The 21,488-nt window shown below is 45.3% G+C and overlaps 1 protein-coding gene across 3 annotated transcripts in view; it reads right to left on the reverse strand.

Moving 5' to 3' along the window:
- greb1l (GREB1 like retinoic acid receptor coactivator) overlaps nucleotides 1-21,488 on the reverse strand; it is a 373,269-nt gene that overhangs the window by 19,910 nt on the left and 331,871 nt on the right. For all 3 annotated transcript variants that reach the window (XM_038809210.1, XM_038809211.1, XM_038809212.1), the window contains 5 exons: nucleotides 19,498-19,640; nucleotides 16,456-16,617; nucleotides 9,144-9,348; nucleotides 6,857-7,022; nucleotides 3,900-4,127 (listed from right to left, as the gene is read on the reverse strand). In XM_038809210.1, coding sequence (XP_038665138.1) covers nucleotides 3,900-4,127; nucleotides 6,857-7,022; nucleotides 9,144-9,348; nucleotides 16,456-16,617; nucleotides 19,498-19,640 — 904 coding nt within the window. The remainder of the gene's footprint in view (nucleotides 1-3,899; nucleotides 4,128-6,856; nucleotides 7,023-9,143; nucleotides 9,349-16,455; nucleotides 16,618-19,497; nucleotides 19,641-21,488) is intronic.

Raw genomic sequence — 21,488 nt, forward strand, 5'->3', positions numbered from 1 at the left:
GAGGGACACCACTAGCTACTGATTGCCAACCAGAGAAACACCCATTTATCCCAACTCTTTGCTTTCTATTAATTAACCAATCCTCTATCCATGCTACTACTTTACCCTTAATGCCATGCATCTTTATCTTATGCAGCAACCTTTTGTGTGGCACCTTGTCAAAGGCTTTCTGGAAATCCAGATATACCACATCCATCGGCTCCCCGTTATCTACTGCACTGGTAATGTCCTCAAAAAATTCCACTAAATTAGTTAGGCATGACCTGCCTTTAACGAACCCATGCTGCGTCTGCCCAATGGGACAATTTCTATCCAGATGCCTCGCAATTTCTTCCTTGATGATAGATTCCAGCATCTTCCCTATTACCGAAGTTAAACTCACTGGCCTATAATTACCTGCTTTCTGCCTACCTCCTTTTTTAAACAGTGGCGTCACGTTTGCTAATTTCCAATCCACCGGGACCACCCCAGAGTCTAGTGAATTTTGGTAAATTATCACTAGTGCATCTGCAATTTCCCTAGCCATCTCTTTTAGCACTCTGGGATGCATTCCATCAGGGCCAGGAGACTTGTCTACCTTTAGCCCCATTAGCTTGCCCATCACTCCCTCCTTAGTGATAACAATCCTCTCAAGGTCCTCACCTGTCATAGCCTCATTTCTATCAGTCGCTGGCATGTTATTTGTGTCTTCCACTGTGAAGACCGACCCAAAAAACCTGTTCAGTTCCTCAGCCATTTCCTCATTTCCCATTCTTAAAACTCCCTTCTCATCCTCTAAAGGACCAACATTTACCTTAGCCACTCTTTTTTGTCTTATATATTTGTAAAAACTTTTACTGTCTGTTTTTATATTCTGAGCAAGTTTACTCTCATACTCTATCTTACTCTTCTTTATAGCTTTTTTAGTAGCTTTCTGTTGCCCCCTAAAGATTTCCCAGTCCTCTAATCTCCCAGCAATCTTTGCCACTTTATATGCTTTTTCCTTCAATTTGATACTCTCCCTTATTTCCTTAGATATCCATGGTCGATTTTCCCTCTTTCTTCCGTCCTTCCTTTTTGTTGGTATAAACCTTTGCTGAGCACTGTGAAAAATCGCTTGGAAGGTTCTCCACTGTTCCTCAACTGTTCCACCATAAAGTCTTAGCTCCCAGTCTACCTTAGCTAGTTCTTCTCTCATCCCCTTGTAATCTCCTTTGTTTAAACACAAAACACTAGTATTTGATTTTACTTTCTCACCCTCCATCTGTATTTTAAATTCCACCATATTGTGATCGCTCCTTCCGAGAGGATCCCTAACTATGAGATCATGAATCAATCCTGTCTCATTACACAGGACAAGATCTAGGACCGCTTGTTCCCTCGTAGGTTCCATTACATACTGTTCTAGGAAACTATCGCGGATACATTCTATAAACTCCTCCTCACGGTTGCCTTGACCGACCTGGTTAAACCAATCGACATGTAGATTAAAATCCCCCATGATAACTGCTGTACCATTTCTACATGCATCAGTTATTTCTTTGTTTATTGCCTGCCCCACCATCTCGTTACTATTTGGTGGCCGATAGACTACTCCTATCAGTGACTTTTTCGCCTTACTATTCCTGATTTCCACCCAAATGGATTCAACTTTATCCTCCATAGCACCGATGTCATCCCTTACTATTGCCCGGATGTCATCCTTAAATAACAGAGCAACACCACCTCCCTTACCATCCACTCTGTCCTTCCGAATAGTTTGATACCCTCGGATATTTAACTCCCAGTCGTGACCATCCTTTAACCATGTTTCAGTAATGGCCACTAAATCATAGTCATTTACGATGATTTGTGCCACCAACTCATTTACTTTATTCCGAATACTACGAGCATTCAGGTAAAGTACACTTATGTTGGTTTTTTTACCTCTGTTTTGAATCTTAACATCTCCAGTTTTATTCCTTTTGTTATTACTGGGCCTATTCACTGTGCTCCCCTCAGTCACTGTACCTTGTACTGTCGCCCTTATGGATTTCTGACTATGTCTTCTCTGCCTTGCACCTTTCCCCTTACTTCCTTTTGTTTCTGTCCCTGTTTTACTACCTTCCAACTTCCAGCATTGGTTCCCATCCCCCTGCCACATTAGTTTAAACCCTCCCCAACAGCTCTAGAAAACACCCCCCCTAGGACATCGGTTCCAGTCCTGCCCAAGTGCAGACCGTCCGGTTTGTACTGGTCCCACCTCCCCCAGAACCGATCCCAATGCCCCAGGAATTTGAATCCCTCCCTCTTGCACCATCTCTCGAGCCACACATTCATCCTATCTATCCTGACATTCCTACTCTGACTTGCTCGTGGCACTGGTAGCAATCCTGAGATTACTACCTTTGAGGTCCTACTTTTTAGTTTAACTCCTAACTCCCTGAATTCCGCTTGTAGGACCTCATCCCGTTTTTTACCTATATCGTTGGTGCCTATGTGCACCACGACAGCTGGCTGTTCACCCTCCCCCCCCCAGAATGTCCTGCAGCCGCTCCGAGACATCCTTGACCCTTGCACCAGGGAGGCAACATACCATCCTGGAGTCTCGATTGCGTCCACAGAACCGCCTGTCTATTCCCCTTACGATCGAGTCCCCTATCACTATAGCCCTGCCATTTTTCTTCCTGCCCTGCTGTGCAGCAGAGCCAGCCACGGTGCCATGAACCTGGCTGCTGCTGCCTTCCCCTGGTGAGCCATCTCCCTCAACAGTATCCAAAGCGGTATATCTGTTTTGCAGGGAGATGACCGCAGGGGACACCTGCACTGCCTTCCTACTCTTGCTCTTTCTTTTGGTCACCCATTTTCTATCTCCCTCAGTAACCTTCACCTGCGGTGTGACCAACTCGCTAAACGTGCTATCCACAACCTCCTCAGCATCGCGGATGCTCCAAAGTGAGTCCATCCGCAGCTCCAGAGCCGTCAAGCGGTCTAACAAGAGCTGCAACTGAACACACTTCTTGCACGTGAAGGAGCCAGGGGCAGTGGACGTGTCCCTGAGCTCCCACATCGCACACGAGGAGCATGACACGGGTCTGGGATCTCCTGCCATGTCTTAAACCCTTGGTAAACTTAAACAACTAGAATTTCAAAATAAAAATAAATAAATTAGACAATGAAAAGAAAAAGAGAGACTACTTACCAGTCACTTACCAGGGTTAAAAAGCACCTCCTCACACTCTGCACCGAATTACCTCACTGCACCAAATTACCAAGTTTAAATCTTTAAATCTCTCACTCTGTATGAGTCTCACTCCGGATGTGTCTCCTGGAAAAGTGCTCGCTGAGACCTTGGATGTAAAACCATACCAGCCTTATGCTGGCCAGTTCAGAATGGTTTGTTGCTGCTGAATGAGCCAGTAATCTTCCAAATGCATTTATGAGCATGTTACCGCACACAAATTGTTTTATCTATTGAACTCAGCATATTCTTGGCCCTGGTTACTTGAGTTATTCAAATGTCTTCTTTGCACAATTATGGTTTGGAGTCATTCAAAAACTAACGCTATTAACTCTGCTGTTCTTTCGTGAAATCGCTGACAAACTCTAAACTTCACTACCTGCAGATGGATCTCTGCAAGCCATGTACGTTGCAAGCCATGTACTTTAAAACTAACTGAATTCTGCTGTAAAATGTGAAATCTTACCTGAACAATGAATAAGTTCTAATGATCGTTAAACTTTGAATCCTGAAAATTAAAGTATCCTAATCTAATGATCAACGCATTATTTTTTTCTGCTCTATCATTTAAAAAATATTTTTCTATTTTACTCAAACAATGGTTGATTGTAAAACATACCTCAATTGTGCCCTTGGCTGTGACAGAAGTTCATTTGAAATAAATAAACATTTGATGAAATTCCAACTGTGTGAAACTTGCCTGTTCAGATCATACTGTACATTCTGTGTGAGATCAACATTCAACAATATAAAGTCATGTATGTGACAGCGAGAGAATGGTGTCCTCAGTTTGGTAGCATTCAGCTTGCTGTTCCATTTTTGAATTCCACAGAGGGCGTAATGAGTAATCTTTGGTGTAGCCTCAATATGCAGTATTACGGTCTTCAAGGAAACATTCTTTGTGGAAATTGTGGGTTCCTTTGTTTCACTGTTTAAAAGAACTGTTGGTCAATTGTTTGTACAGGGCTATTTCATATCACATATCCACATTCCTAATTCCACAGCGGTCTTCACAATGAAATAATCTAAGTTAAACCTCATTGCAGTCTCTGAGCTGTTCTTATTCATAAAGTGGCTGCAGCATTTGCTTATATAATAATTATTGCATTTGAAAGTAATTTATTATATGTAAACTTGTTTTAGATGTTTCAGAGAGAAGCAAGAAGGTTTGTATATGATTGCAAACCCGCCAATGCTCCTTTATATCTGTCACACTTTGGACAGATTTTAATGCTAACCCCAAGACAAGTTTGATGGCAGAGAGCTTAATCAGGCCAGGGCAACTAGTGGACGTCCTTCCCGCCACCAATTGAGTCCCTTAGGTGGGCATTAATTTCTTCTACCCTGCTGCTGGTGGCATTCAACCAACTGTTTGTGAAGTAGTTAATGCAGGGCGATCCTGAGAAACAAACTCATTGCATTTTCTTGTGAGGTCCTGGGGATAGGCACTTGGTGCCTGATCGAGCTATGTGAAATGAGAAAAGGGGCAGGAGGTGCTGAAAACCATCTCCTTGCACTTCCTGCTGAACCCTCACGAAATGCTCTGTGGCTCCTTATTTGCAGCATGGGGACACTTACTGAACTTGGGTTTGTGATGGGTGCACTGTCAGCAGCTGATATCGCTCCTGCTGGATCTGCCCACAACAAACATCTGCTGACCTCTGATTAGCCATCAGTTCGGACGGGGGGGTGGGGGGTTCGCTGCAGGGTCCTTGATCTTGGGGAAAGGCCCTTACTGGCCACTTAGGTATCTGATTGGCATTCAATAAGGTGGCCTTTTCCAAAGGTAGCAACACGGGGCTTTCTGACTCCCATCGTCAGGATTAGATTCCACCACATGTGTGAGTGGGATATTGCGGTACAGCGTCCTAAAACGTTTGCATCATATATTGGAAGATGAAGTCTTGGATTGTGAAGTGGGTTAGACACTGGCCCTTCAACTTTAGGTCTGATACCAAATTCAGCTTAGACTAAAAGTAAAGGTCCTAAATGAAATAAGATCATACAGTCACAATCCAGCTCCTCCTGAGCATACATTTTGTTCTATTGTTCATAAGGAGTTAGGAATTAATTGTTATGATACTGTACATCTAGGCATCACAATTACTGCTGCACTGAAGTCAGGTGATGAGCAACAATCTATCAGTCCACCAGACAACGTGGACAGCGCTAGGAAATACACTGAATGAAGCTCCAGCATTTTCAATCTAAAAATATGATTATTTTGAATTGTAGGAACCAGAAGGGATAATAGGTCTACAGCACAAAACTGCTAAAATATAGAAATAGAAACATAAAATGCTAGAAAAACTGGACAGGTCTGACAGCATCTGTGGAGAGTGAAACTGGGTTAACATTTTGAGTCCATATGACTCATTTTTAGAACTTCTTAAATTTTTAAAAAATAAATTTAGATTATCCAATTTTTTTCTAAGGGGGTAATTTAGCGTGGCCAATCCACCTACCCTGCACATCTTTGGGTTGTGGGGGTGAAATCCATGTAGACACAAGGAGAATGTGCAAACTCCACACGGTCACTGACCCAGGGCCAAGATTTGAACCCGGGTCTTCAGCACGTAGGCAGCAGTGCTAATCACTGTGCTACGTGCCACCCCCAGAACTTCCTAAATTTAGCACCAGCTTGATAATATCTTTTGTGTTGGTGTTAGGAAACAAAGCTATCAAAATTGATCCAGTAAAGGTTTATCTTATAACGTTGGGACAGAGGGTTCATTTTGATCCATTATTGGTGGCCATGGCTTCAACTGTCAATGCCCTGACTTCTGGAATTCCTTCCACGAAAACTTTCTTTCTTCTGCTAAGTTGCTCCTTAAAAATCCTGAATATATTCTTATGTGGCTCAGTGTCAAATAAAGGCACTGGGTATGATTTAACTGGAAAAATAAGAGTCACTTTTTTGGGCGTGTTTAGCGGCGCTTTCAAAGGCGACTCTTTTTTTTGTCTTGGTGAAGAACATCCCACCAAGGCCTTTCTTTAGTTGATCAGTAAAGCTAAAGAAGAGATCAGAGCACCATTTTATACCGCCCAATCTCTTGAGACCCCACCGCAGCATCTGGAGCCCCCGATCCCCCAACTCACTTGTTAGGGGATTCTCAAGCCTCCCTCACCCCACCTAATAAAGGCAGTGCCCAGGGGTGCATGGGCAAATTGGCACCTGGGCACTGCCAGCCTGGCACTGCCCCATCCATCCTGGCAGAGTCAAGGTGCCAGTGGGAGTACAAGGGTACCACTCTGCCCAGAGTCTGACCATCGATGGACAGGAGACGTCCCCAGGTGCCATAAACCTGGTCCATGTTTGTGTGGTTCAGTGCTCAATGGGGCCATGGCAAGGTCTCCTGGACGTGGACGTTCGTTTTCGGGCCTTGGGAGAATCCGGCACCAACATATTTAAATGAGCCTAACTGCTCACCAAAATTTTTTATTTTGCTTTATTCCCAGTCCTAACTGTGTCAACTAGAGAGGAGATAAATATTAATCAGCAAGAGAATGAGAACATCAGTGTGGATGTCACTCCTACAAATTCTATGGTACTCTGTCACTTCAGAATGAGGGACAGTGGCAGAAACATGAGGAAACAAGCCAGTCTCAAAAAAAACTTCTACACCAACAAGACGGTGCTGTTTTTTCCTTTCTTACCTGCTTGATTCTGTTACATTGTGAACATTCCAAAGGACACAAGAGTCATCTATGACAAGTATAAATGGCCAGATGCACTGTCGTTTGACCCCTATCTCTTCTTGGCGGTTTCGTTCCAATTCCAAGTTGTGATATGAAAGTTCTTTGATTAGAAAGTGGGCAGCACCTGAAGAGGTCAAAAGGTTATACAACGGATTATTCAATTTAATCTATGTTCTGGAAAATTACAGAAAAAGAGTACTGAATAACATTGACTTTCCTATAGGGTCAAAGTGTGATATTAAATGGAAAAATAAATGATAGCCATAATTTGAAAAGATGTAGCTGTACACTTCTCTCATTCCAAATTCATAGGATATGATTGCTTTTGGTTTAGTAAAACTTCACTCTTTGATTAAAGTTTATCCTTCAACTAAACAAGGATAAATTCTTTGGTGAATTGGGCTTGGGGAAAATTGGACAGTGTTCCATCCGTAGAAAACTTAAGGAGATGGCTTTGGTGCTTCATTGCCTCACAAAAAGGACCATTTTGAGTTCAGGCTGGAATAAGATACTTTCCAGGACTAGATTTGTGGCTGGATCAAAGGCAGGGAGGGCTGAAAATTAGTCCTGCACACAACAGGTAACCGCTCTGCCTTATGAAGGGCCTAATTTTCAATGTGTCTTCCTTGTTCTAGCAGCAGAGAGGCCACAGTTTGGGTGCAGAGACAGCCACAGTCACAACCAGAGGCCCCCCGACCCATAGAGGATAACCCCCAAAGTGATGGCCTTACCATAAGACATAGGAGCAGAATTAGGCCAGTTGGCCCATCGAGTCTGCTCTGCCATTCAATCATGGCTGATATTTTTCTCATCCCCATTCTCCTGCCTTCTCCCCATAACACCCTTATTCATCAAGAACCTATTTATCTCTGTCTTAAAGACACTCAGTGATTTGGCCTCCACAACCTTCTGCGGCAAAGAGTTCCACAGATTCATCACCCTCTAGCTGAAGGAATTCCTCCTCATCTCTGTTTTAAAGGATCGACCCTTTAGTCTGAGATTATGCCCTCTGCTTCTAGTTTTTAACCACTGAATCAATTACTTCGTTATATATTTTAAGAAGTTGGAGAGTGGGTGCCTGCATTTTGAAGCACACTCTCTCTTTTACTTACCTCCCATTGAAGCCTATTGCTCCCTTTCAAGCTGCAAAGCTTCCGATTTGCTTTCCAGGTTCGAGAGCCCTCCTGTTAACCTTAATTAAATTCAGAACCTGTCTCCATACCAACTAAGGAGGCACCCCTGTGAAAATCTCAATGAGTGTCAGCCTCCTACCAACCTCCTCCCCCCCCCCCCCCCCCCCCCCCCCCAACCAAATTCCAGGGAGGATTTGAGACCTGAAAGTAGTCCCAACCTCTGCCCCACCCAAATATATAGCCTTTGGAGTGAGATTAAGCCTTCTGTATTTTGTGCTTCAATCTCAGTTTGATTCTGAAATCTTATATAATGTCGCCTTGGCCTATCGGACAAACAACCCCAGGGTTTTTGTGCTACTCTTGGATTTGGCTGGGGAATCTGAAGGCCCAATCTCCCTATTTCCTGTCATCTTATCTTTGGGGAATTTCTGTTTTCCATTACTTATTTTTCCTCATGCTTTCTGAAAAAGGTCACGATAAACTGCAAAATCTCTAGAGATTTTGCAGTTAGAAAGATAACAAAAATACAAATGATCTATGTGGACGGCTGCAACATCACAACAAAACATGCTGCTGCTTGCATTGAACCCAACCACGAAAAAGGAAAGAATACAAAGGAATTAATTTTCATGGGGAGCAGCAGTGGGATCTTGCCAATGTCAGTACAAAAGAATGGAGGCGAGAGGAGAGATTCATGTAGGTTTACAAGCAAAAAGCTCTCAAAAGGAGCACCACCTCTACTATTCTTTTTAATTTGGCAGTGGATCATTCTGAGGTATATAGAGAATAAACAAATTAAGAATTTACATGCCGAATGCAAAAATATCATAAATATTTTCATGTTTAGATAGTTAGTATCACATTTGTTAACGGTGGTTCACTATAAAATTCTTTGTGGGAGGAAAACTCCACCCTCTCCCATCTCACAGACACTCATGAGGTACTTGTCTAATTTGATAGCTGAAGGTCTAACTTAAGTGAGGGAAATATATGAATGAAATTGCGTAGAAAAAAACATGTGCAAATTTACTCCCATATTATGCAAACGGTTGTCATTCAGTAATCTTGTGCAATACCTACTGCTCACTACAGCGTACGCAGGATTTACTTACCCACCCCTGCATCATTGAACATGCCTGGTAATACCAACATAATGTGGTTGGGCCAGTATTTCCGATAGAGGGGCATTTCAAACTCTTTAACCACAAGGATGTGGAGGTGGTTTGCGCCCTCTATTGCATGGTAGAGGTTCAGAAGCCCATGCTCGTGTCGTCCTGTTGTAGGTGTAAAGATAGGGCTCTTCACTGATTTTGGATTCTGTCAAAAAAATTATTGAAAACAATGCTAAGTTATAGTAATTCAGTCACATCAGAGTAACCCCTGCATAATATAAATTTCCCAATATTATGCATTTGAAATTGGCAAGTTGCTTATACTTATTAAGGCAATTTAGAGAGAACATAGTTATTTTGCTGTTGCACCAATGCTCCATATACTTTGGCCCTGATATCCAGGGAGGGAGCTGTTTAGTGTTCGGAAAACCCAAAAGAATAGATTCTCTGTTATTGCCAAATTTAGTGGAAAGAAATGGTTAGCATTACTTCTCTCCATTTCCAACCATGGAGAGGCTGACTGGCTGCCGGTGAGATAGAATTTTGTACCACTTACTTCAGCCAAGTAAGCAAGATGAGGGAAAGACTGGGAGTAAAGAAATCAAAGGGTAGGGCAGGGAGATCAGAGGCCAGCATTGTGGGAGATTGGAAGCTGTATTGAGATGTGGATCAGGTCAGCGGAGACCGGAATGAGGAATCGTTAGAGGGAGATTGGAAGCAGCAGTCGCGAGCACAGAGGAGGGAGAGATTGATCACGGGGGCAGAGGGTGATCAGGAGTGGCAGCTTCGGGGTTCATTGTGGTTTTGATGCAAATCGGATCATTTGGGATAGGGGTGGGGGTCCAATCAGCAAAGAGAGGAGTCCAAACACCAGGGGAGAGAGGGGAATGAGAAGCAGATTTACTTGCTTGGCCAGGGAAACACTCCTGCTCCACCTGACCCACAAGCAGTGCTGTAAAAGCACTTACCTGCTGAATCCAGCAGTCCTCGTCTCCCTTTAGTTGCCAGTTTTTCCAAGGCCCAAGAAACTCAGTTGGCCAGAGTTAAATCTAAAATGGAGGAGAATACTGAGGCATGTAGCCATATTATAATAATTAAATACCTGCCTCCTGTGGGCAGGTTGGGTGCCTAATCTCAATCTCACCTCTGTTGAAACTAGAAGTGAATGAGCTGGTGTCAGGTGGTTTAGTTTCAGATTTAAGATTTTAAAAAATTGTTATATCCTATTTGAGTGAAACCTGTCTCCTTTAGGGAGTTAAACTTCTCATCTTTTTCTCAAGTTCTATGATTAGGTTCACTTTCACATTCCAGCCCATACTCCCCATGCACCATGATGTGACTTTGTACCAAACCTGGGAGAGTTAGCTGCAGGCTAAACAAGGTGCTGAAGTAAGAGACATAGAAAATTGGAGCAGGAGTAGGCAATCTGGCCCATCGAGCCTGCTCTGCCATTCAATGTGATCATGGTTGATCCTCTATCTTAACGCCATTCTCCCACACTCTCCCCATACCCCTTGGCGCATTTAGTGTCTATAAATCTATCTATCCTAAATGGCCTAGAACATAGGCCATACAGTGCAGAAGGAGACCATTTGGCCCATCGAGTCTGCACCGACCCACTTAAGCCCTCACTTCCATCCTATCCCCATAACCCAATAACCCCATCTAACCTTTTTATTGGACACTAAGGGCAATTTAGCATGATCAAGCCACCTAACCTGCACGTCTTTGGACTGTGGGAGGAAACTGGAGCACCAAAGGAAACCCACGCAGACACGGGGAGAACGTGCAGACTCCTCACAGACAGTGACCCAGTGGGGAATCGAACCTGGGGCCCTGGTGCTGTGAAGCCACAGTGCTAGCCACCTGTGCTACCATGCTGCCTACCCCATATCCTGAGATTGTGACCCCTTTCTAGACGCCCCAGCCTGCGGGAAACATAATTCCTGTATTCAGTCTATCCAGTCCTGTCAGAATTTTACATGTTTCAATAAGATCCCCTCTCATTCTTCTGAACTTCAGTGAATACATACCTAGTCAACCCAATCTCTCCTCAGACCATTCCAGGGATCAGTCTGGTAAGAGATTGCCTTAGGTTAAAATACTTTGACTTACTATAAGCCGTCATTTATTGGTCTTCAGCATTTAGTGCGGTTAGAAAAACAATATATGCTTCAAGTCATAATGACTAACTTCACTCTTAAGAAGCGCTCACTAAACGTATCAATGTGCGGCAGTTATCAAAAACACAAAACCTGACAACAAATCCTAGTAATGTGATTACAGGCCAAAATTCTCAGTGCAAGTTTAATACTATGTCAGGCTAAATTTAAAATACTAAATAGAATACTTTAGTATACTTTTCATGCTCCCTAACTTAAAAGGACATGGATGCATGAGAAAGAATTCAAAGTAGAGTGACAGAAATAGTACTGCAATATAAATACTAACTTCTAATTTCACATGTCTGAGCTGGTTTTCACAGAAGAAAACATGGTAAAGAAATCTTGTGCGTTTGTAAAAAAATTTTTTTTTTTTTTTTTTTTTAAAGAGTACCCAATTATTTTCTTCCAATTAAGGGGCAAATTTGCATCCGGCAAATTAGCGGGTCGTCAACGCCGTGAGGCAGCAGTGCTAACCACTGCGCACTGTGCTGTCTTGGTCTTCTTATTTAAAATAATGAAAGCCATAACTAATTTAAAAAGGAAAGGCACAATATCATCTTAATCTTACTTTTGGGTTATATATTACTAAATATTGGACTGACTCTCGAAGTACAAGTTGTTATTTCTTTCTTTTTGAAAATCTTTAATCGAAGTTCTAACATTTTATACAAGATTACAAACAATAACCCTGGATGCAACAATCAAAACCCCAAAAACGACCCTTCAGCCCAAGAAGCAAGATCCCTATCGCATATTCACTCACCCCTACCCCCCCACCCTTTTTATAACAACCCCCCATCCCCCTTTAACAGCTAACAATGGCCAACTTTCCGAAATACAGTATAAACGGCCGGCATCTCCTGTAGAACCCTTCAATCGAACCCTTCATGGTGTAATAGACCTTCTTGAGGTACAAAAATTCCATCAAATCACCTAACGATGCAGGTAGCCTCTTACTCAGCAGGATCCACCTTTGCGCCACCAACGAAGCGAAGATATGGACATCGTCCCCTGCACCAGTACACAGTTCCCGCAAATCCAAAGCTCCAACAAATAGCCAACAAAGGACAGGGGGTGGGATTCTCCCAGCCCTGCGCCAGGCCGGAGAATCCCCGCAATCGCGCCACGCCTCCCCGACGCCAGCACGCGATTCTAGAATCGGCGCCATTGGCGCCGGCGTGTTTGACGCGACGTCGGTTGCAGGCCGCTCTAGGCGGCCGGGCTGCCGATTCTCCGGCCGAGCGGCCGCTCTGAAAAGGCAGAGACACGCCGGCGCTGTCCACAACTGGTCGCAGCCAGCGGGAACTCTGCGTGCAGGGTCAGGGGGAGGCCTGTGGGAGGGCTCAGACCCCAGGGGGGGGCCTCCAATGGGGCCTGGCCCGTGATCAGGGCCCACCGATCGGCAGGCCGGCCTCTCGCTCCCCGGGCCTATTTTCTTACATGCTGGCCCCTGAACTCCCGTGCCATGTTGCGTCAGGGCCGGCATGTTGAGGGAGGCCACTGCGCATGCGCGGGTTGGCGCCAGCGCCACTGCGCATGTCCTTGTTGACACCGGCGCCACTGCGCAGGCGCGGGCTGGCGCGGCGCACAGTTCGTGCCAGGATGAGAAGCTGGAACGGCGTGAACTTCTACTCTCAGCGGCCCGTTCACGCTGTCGTGAAACGCAATGGCGTTTCCGACGGCGTGGACACTCTGCTGCCGAATGGGAGAATCCTGCCCTGGGCTGTAGCTCAATACTTCAGATCCCCCAATTTGGAACAGGACCAGAACATGAGTGCATGTGGTGAGCAGGCCCTCTCAAACATTGTTCACACCTATCTTCCACCCCGTCAAAAAACCGACTCACCCTAGCCTTAGTGAGGTGCACTTGAAACGCTACCTTACGCTTTATCAGGCTAGGTCTTGCACACGACGAAGTGGCATTCACCCTCCGCAGCACTCCATACCTCCTCCTCCAGTATTGGGCCCCATTCCTCCGTCCATTTAGCCTTTACCCTTTCCACCCAACTCAATTTTCCCCCTACAATCTGTTCATACATGCCAGATGTACTGAACTGGAGAGAATCTTCTCTGATAAGGATGACAGCGGCACCAGGAAAATCCAGGAACATGTTCTTTACAAAGCTCTACACCTGGAGGTACCTAAACACGCCCGAGCCTGCCAACCCAAATTTCTCCCTCAATTCCTCCAAGCTGGCAAACCGCTCTTCCAGGAATTAATCACTTACACTCTCCGGCCCCTTCTTTTTCCATGACGCAAATGCGGCATACAGCGATGCCGGCTCAAACAGGTAGTTAGCACAAATGGGAGCCATCCTTGAGGCTACCCCCACTTAAAATGCTGGTAGTGTTAGCTACATATCTTTGACACCACCACTGGGTTCATTGAATACCACGCTGGTGCCAACGGAAGCAACGCCATTATCAATGCCCCCAAACTTGTCCCTCTGCATGGCCCAGACTCCACCTGAACCCAGAGGGCCCCTGGGTCCCCACAAGACCCCAACACCTTCTCTTCATTGGCCGCCCAGTAATAATATAACAAATTTAGTAGCGCCAATTCTCCTAACTGTCTATCTTTCTGAAGAACCTCCTCCGAATCCTCAGAACCGTACCCGCCCAAATAAAGCAGGAAATAAGCCGCTCGACCCTTTGGAAAAACACTGAAATAATAACAGAAATCATGGCAAGATGTTCATCTTAACAGATTGACCCGGCCCGCCAAAGATAGTGGGAGACTATCTCTGCAGGTCTGTCTTAACTCTACTCACTAAGCTCGTGCAGTTCAACCCTCAGAGCCATGTGCAATCTCCAGCCACTTGGACGCCGAGGTATCGAAAACTAGTCCCCGCTAACCAAAGTGGCAACCTCGCCAATACCCCACTAGTTTTACCCCACTATCCCCAGAAGGCAAGGCTCCAGCCTTAAAGCTGACACCTCGGGGGTGGCAGATGGTGCAGTGGTTAGCACTGGACTGCGGCGCTGAGGACCCGGGTTCGAAACCCGCCCCCGGGTCACTGTCCGTGTGGAGTTTGCATGTTCTCCCCATGACTGCGTGGGTTTCACCCCCACAACCCAAAGATGTGCAGGTTAGGTAGACTGGCCGTGCTAAATTGCCCCTTAATTGGGGAAAAAAAAATAATTGGGGACTCTAAATTTATTTTAAAAAAGCTAACACCTCGCCAATAACTTGGCATCTACATTTAGCTGTGAGATCGGGGGATACGACCCACACTATGTTGCCTCCTTATCCTTTCTCAGGAGCAGAGAGGTGAATGCCTGCCCCAACGTCTCAGGGAGGGAGCACCAGGACAAAGAGTCCCTAAACATACCCAACAATGGACCCAACTGATCCGCAATCATCTTATAAATTTCCACCGAGATCCATCCGACCCCGCTGCCTTTCCTGCCTGCATGTATCTCAATACTAGCTGAATATCCTCCAGACCCAGCGGTGCCTCCAGATCCTCCCCCACCTTGGGAAACTCAAACCACCCCAAAAATGCCACCATTCTCTGTCTGTCCGATGGGGGCTCCGACCTATACAGCGTTTTGTAAAAGGCCCAAAACACTCCATTCACCTTATCCAGGGCGGAGACCGGCCCTCCAAATCCCTAACCTAAATAATCTCCCTGGCCGCCGCCTGCCGCTTTAGTTGGGGAGCCAAGAGATGACTGGCCTTCTCTCCATAGTAGTACACTGCTCATTTTGCCCGACTCAATTGCCACACCGCTTTGTCCATGGGCAGTATCAAAGTGTATTTGCAGTTTTTCCCTGCACACCAAAAGTTCCAGGATTGGTCCCTCGCATTTCTACGATCCACCCTCAGGATCTCATCCACCAATTTCTGTTGCTCCTCCCCCGCCTCCCCATATACATGTGCCTTATGCGCTATGATCTCTCCTCGGATTACCGCTTTCAGACCTCCCACAAATTCGAGGGCAAGAGCATCCCGTTATCATTATGCTCTACATACTACCGTGTGGCCCTCAAAATCCTTACGCAAAACCCCAGGTCGACCAGCAGCCCTACATCTAACTGCCGTGCCCTGCAATGCTCCCGACCAATTCAAACACCAGGTCCTCCCAGTACAGGGAATGGTCAGGAATAACCACCGTTGAGTACTCAGCCTTCTTCACCCCATCGAGAAGAGTCCGACTCATAATAAAATAATCAGTGCTCAAATACTGTGTACAGAGGGAAAAAATGTGAATACCTCTTGGATGCATAAACCACCATAGATCTGCCCACCTCCTCCATAAATGGAGACAATACCTTCGCCATTCCCAACCGTGTCCAATTACTTCGGTCTGGAATGGTCTACCTTCAGATCCAACACACAGTTCAAATCACCCCCCCAAAATCAATGGTGGGTGTCCAAATCAGGTACTGATAGCGTCTCAATTCAGAGCGTACACGTCCAGCAGGACCACCGAATTTCCCTCTAACATACCTGCGACCATCACATACCAGACCCCCTGACTCACCCAGGATTTCCGGAGCCGAGTCTGGCCCCGTACCCACAAATGGGTCTCTTATAAAAACATCACATTGGCTCCCAGACTCTTTTATATGTGAAAAAAACTCTCACCTAAATTGTTATTTATTTTAACTTTCAATGTCAGCCTTAGCTTTGTGGTAAGGACCCTCAACTCTCAGTCAGCAGGTTGTGGAGTCAAGCTCCACTCGAGACTTGAGGACAGAATCCAGGCTGACACTTTGGTGCAGCACTAAGAGAATGCTGTACTGGCGAAGGTGCCATCTTTTTGCATGGGTCATTAAACCAAGGCTTTTCTCTCAAGAGGACATAAAAAACTAGTGTGGCACTATTCAAAGAACAAGAGATTTCTGGCCAACATTTATCTCTCAAACATTACAAAAAGGTATCAATTGGCCATTACCACATTTCGGTTTCCGGGATCTTACTGCACACAAATTGGCTGCAACATTTCCTTACATTAAAACAATGGCTACTCTTCAATATTACTCAATTGGTTGAAAAGTGCTTTGGGGCATTCCAAAGCCATGAAAGGTGCTATGTATATGCAAGTGCTTTTCTTTCCTTTACAACAGTAAAGTTTTTACTCTCTTATCAAATTAACTTTAGCTCAAAGTAAAGGTTTTAAGGACATCCTAAGGTTGCTGACCTTATCCGTGAGAAGAGGCAGACGCATACTTTCCAGATGTTTACCCTGCTGGCTGAAGACAAAATGCTGTTCCTTTGACTTGGGAATAATAAAATGAAGCTGCACTTCCTCTCCCAACATGGAAGAAGAAAATGTAAATGCATGTAGCGTCGAATCAGACACCTGAAATGTAAATAAATCATGGATTCACTCTCTCCAATGAAGCTTTGTACAAATATTTATGCAACTGGTAATCCTAGATATCATTGCAGTGAAATCTTATACAAACACCTATGTTATTCGCACTAAATAATAGGAAGTGAGCCACGAGGTAATTTTAAAAATGATGAAAAAGGAACATTAGAATTAAAAAGTTTTTAAAAATACAGAACTAAGTAGTGCAGATAAAAGTAATAGAAAGAGTAGACTGGAGTTATATAGGTAGAAAACAAGGAGTGTATTAAATTATTAACTAAAGGGGCTGTTGGAGATTAAGTGGATGCACATCATAGCTCAATGGACATATTAAATTAACACCACAGCATAAACCTTACAATGGCTTGTATCAGCAAATTTAACAGGAATAAACATGAAGAATCAAGCAAGATTGATCAACCATAACCATAAGGGCCTTTGAATGACTTTATGAAGGATCTTCATAGCTGATGAGAAATAATAATCTTTATTAGTGTCACAAGTAGGCTTACATTAACACTGCAATGAAGTTACTGTGAAAAGTCCCTAGTTGCCACATTCTGCCGCCTGTTCGGTACACAGAGGGAGAATTCAGAATTTCCAATTCACCTAACAAGCACGTCTTTCGGGACTTGTGGGAGGAAACCGGAGCACCCGGAGGAAACCCACGCTGACACGGGGAGAACGTGCAGACTCTGCACAGTCACCCAAGCCGGGAATCGAACCTGGGACCCTGGCGCTGAGAAACAATGGTGCTAACCACTGTGCTACCGTGCCGCCATGAGAAGATTGAAAGTTCTGGTGGTCTATAAAGCACTTTATCGGCAATTGTACAAGCAGGCTCGCAACATCACTGTGTGATATCCTCATTAACAGAGAGATCCAACTAGAACTACATTCGATATGGAGGCCAAGACACCAAAACAGTTATTGCATTGTGAGTGATTTATCCTGATAAGAGTTTCATTCAACAGAAGGTGGTGTGTGGTAGGTGGGCAGCTGCATTTTCCTATTTGTCCGGCAACCTGTAGTGGCTACCTCATGGAGGATTGTGGTGGTGTTGCATCTGTCAGAAAGGCAAATCTATGGTAAATATGATCCAGGATCTATTGCACATTTTATAACTCCTTTACAAACTTGTATTTATTTATGCTTCTGTAGCAGGGTCTCTGGCGGCAGGTGGCAATTTTTGGGGAACAGCACAGAACAGGAGAATTTGTCCACCTGCTGTGGGTCCCCCCTGCAGGTAAAAGTGTCTTCGGCAAGCTGAGGGTGGAGCCAGATGACATGACGTGAGGGAGGTAGCAGCAAGGACATCTTGGGCTTGAATGGCATGAGCCAAGGCCATGAATAGGGAAGCTTGAAGCCTCTGAGGTGCAGACTGACTGACAGCATTCATGAGTTTGAGAAGACTTGCGGAGAGAAAGGAGAGCAAGACTGCAGCCAGGAGCTGGAGCAGCAGTTCAAATCTAATGAGTTACTGTGTTGAGAAGCTGAGGATACGAATAGGGCAGAGATCTGGAACATTGGGTGCTGGATCAAAATCCTGGAGCTCCCTTCCTAACAATACTGTGAGTGTTCCTACAACACATGGGCTGCAGAGGTTCAAGAAGTCATCACACCACCACCACCTCAAGGGCAATTAGGGATGAGCAATAAATGCTAGTATAGCCGACACCCACATCCCATGAACAAATAAAAAATTATTTGCAAATAGTTTGTTCCTTGAAGTTAACCTTTCCCTTGAAATTTATGTAGCTTTGATGCTGATGGTACAAAGCTACCTTTTTGATTTCTTTGTGCAGTCCTTGTGCTTAAACCACAAGTTACACTAGGTAGCTGCTTTTAAAAATCACACGAGTTATAGACCAAGGGTGGGATTCTCCCGTACCTGGTGGGGTGGGGGGCTCCTGGCTGGAGGGAGTCGTGTGAACCACTCCGGCGTTGGCCCGCCCCAAAGGTGCAGAGGATTGGGGCTAGACCGGCGCCGGAGTGGTTTGCGCCCCGCCAGCAAGCGTGCAAGGCCTTTGGCGCCACGCCAGCCAGGCCGAAGGGACTCCGCCGGCCGGCGCGGGTCCGCACATGCACGGGAGCGTCAGCTGGTGTCATCCCCGCGCATGCGCAGTGGGGGGTTCACCTTTGCGTCGGCCATCGTGGAGGACCACACAGTCAGCACGTAGGAAAAGAGTGCCCCCACGGCACAGGCCCGCCCGCGGATCGGTGGGCCCCGATCGTTGGCCAGGCCACCGTGGGGGCACCCCCTGGGGCCAGATTGCCCCGTGCCCCCCCCCAGTACCCCGGAGCCCGCCCGCGTCACCAGGTCCTGCCGGTAAGGGACCTAGCCTAATTTACGCCGGCGGGACTGGCAAAGAACGTGCGGGACTTTGGCCCATCGCGGGTCGGAGAATCGCCGGGGGGGCACGAGCCGCCGACCGGCGCGGCGTGATTCCCGCCCCCGCCGAATCTCTGTTGCTGAAGAATTTGGCGGCCGGCGGGATTCACGCCGGGTCGGAGAATCCCGCCCCAAGTTTCTGATGGTGAAGTTACTGAATGGAGACTTCATCCATATAGAGGAGTGAATGGTGAGATAACCTGGGTTACTCTTGCAAATTTCCAATAGTGTGGTTACATAGTGGCATTAGTAAAGTTCTATGAACAGTTGGTTAAGCCTAATGATAGAGAATATGGACTGTTCAGTATGTTCAGTGACTTAAGAGAGGGAAGAAAATATAAATATTTTATTTATATTAAATAAAATGAGGCAAATAACATTGTGATACTATGAGTAAAAAAAAAAAATCAATTAATCATGTAAAAAACTGGCGTACCAGGTTTAAAGAAACCAAAATACCCATATCCTGTTCTGACCTGTGTGGCAGGGTTGAAGTCTATGTAATGATGGCAGTGCTCACAGTGATGGAATGTGTTGTATGCAGCATACTTGGTTAGCATAATAGAGACAGTCTCTCGTTTTGCTGATCCTTCATTCGGATTGCGTTCTTCACCACTTTCTGGAAAATACAGAACCTCTCATTACAACCTACAAAAACTTTTAAAAATTCACACAAAAGTTGAAGTGTCACAGGAAAGAACTTGCAGATATTTAAAAACCTTAATGAACAAATATAGTATCACCATTTTGACTGAACTGATCTTCAATGTAGATGAGCCATTAGGCACAACTGATGTAAATTTTCCTCTGTGTACCATTCCAAAGAAGCAGGTGGTGCATTTATTTTTGCACGAGTTGAAAGCTGGGGCTTTCCGCTCCCATTTTCGTCAGACAGATTCGATGACGGGAATGGAAAGTCTCGCGAGATATTGAAATTATGTTTTGCACTGACGTTAAAGTGTGATGTAATTGTCCCCTCCCCCTCCAGTGACGTTGCACGCTTCCAAATGTTCAACGTCAGAAACAGAATTTCCATGTATTTGCATATAATTCTCAGATCTCTGCGCCTGAATTATCTCGATTAAAACTCGACTGGTCTCCTAAAGCATGCACCTGGCGTGCAGATCCCCTGGTGGGGTAATGCAGAGGGAAGAGGCGCGCCAGGTGGTTCCTGTTGGAGTATTGCACTTTTTGCTCCTTTTATTAGTGTCATGGTTTGATTATTCCTGAAAACCCACGGAATTATTGTAATAAAGATCTTGTACGACTGAAAAGTCCAAAAGAGTCAGGGAAAAGGAGAGCAGAAGCTCATCGACAAGTCTGAGGTTTCTCGAAACTCATCGGCAGGTAAAATAGCAGAGTCAGTGTTTGGTGCTGCATCCACTCCACTAACAGCCAAGGTGCTTTCATGTACCTAGGCAAAAGAATTCGAAAAGCACCAACGTATTGTGTTAGAAGACCTCAGGAAATCAGTTAAAGAGGCCTTGGCCCCCATTCGAGCAGCTGTGGGTAAAACTAATCAGACCATGCATGGCCAGAGAGCAGAGTTGTTTATAACTAGTTTTCTTCATCTCCAGTCGGAAGCTTCCCTGCTAACTTAAGTCGTCGCTAATGGGATAAATTTTGAAGGGTTCGCTGCAGCTTATTATGGTAGTCTTTTAAATAATGAGCCAAGAGTTCCTGTTTTGTTTTGTTAGATGTACAATTTAGTTTTTGTTTGCTTTGCTTCCATTAGTATTTGTACTTTGGTGTGGTTGTATTCAATGATGATGGCAATGGTGGAAGGGGGGGGTAGGAGTAGTTTGCTGATGGTGTCTGTAGATTTTGCTTTGTCCAGTCTTTTGACCTGGCTGGTGACCACCTTGGATGGATATGTATGCTGTACCTTTTAAGTATCTTTGGGTAATCTCGCTTGGTGGAAATGGCTGACTCTGGTATGGGGCGGGGAGGACGACCCACACACGCCCAATTTGCTTGGACACCTAGCAGGGCAGTAAGCCAGTTGTGACGCTCAAAGGGCACGTATTACGAGTACGGGGAGAAGGACGGTCGCATTTTGGCTCACCAGCTTATGTGGCAGGCAACCTCTCAGGAGATCACACAGATAAGTAGTTCGAGTGGTAACCACGCTTCCACCCCTCCTTAGGTTAATGCGGCTTTTGAATCTTTTTACCATTATCTTTATAGATTGGAGCCTCCTGCGGTTGGATCAGTAATGTCTGACGTTTTGCGCGGACTACCCATCCCAATTGTTAGGTGGAGAGGAGCGTGAGTTGGAATCCCTGTTACACCCTGATGAAATTTTAAAATGGATTGGATTGATGCAATCCAGCAACGCCCCTGGTCCGGCAGGCATTCCAATTGAATTCAATAAGAAATTCTCGGAGCAGCTTTTAATTTTGGACGTGTTTAATAACTCCTTATCCCGGGATCATTGCCCCCTACTCCCATACAGACCTCTCTTTGA

Source organism: Scyliorhinus canicula, chromosome 10 (assembly GCF_902713615.1).
Source record: "Scyliorhinus canicula chromosome 10, sScyCan1.1, whole genome shotgun sequence".
Classification (NCBI taxonomy): domain Eukaryota; kingdom Metazoa; phylum Chordata; class Chondrichthyes; order Carcharhiniformes; family Scyliorhinidae; genus Scyliorhinus; species Scyliorhinus canicula.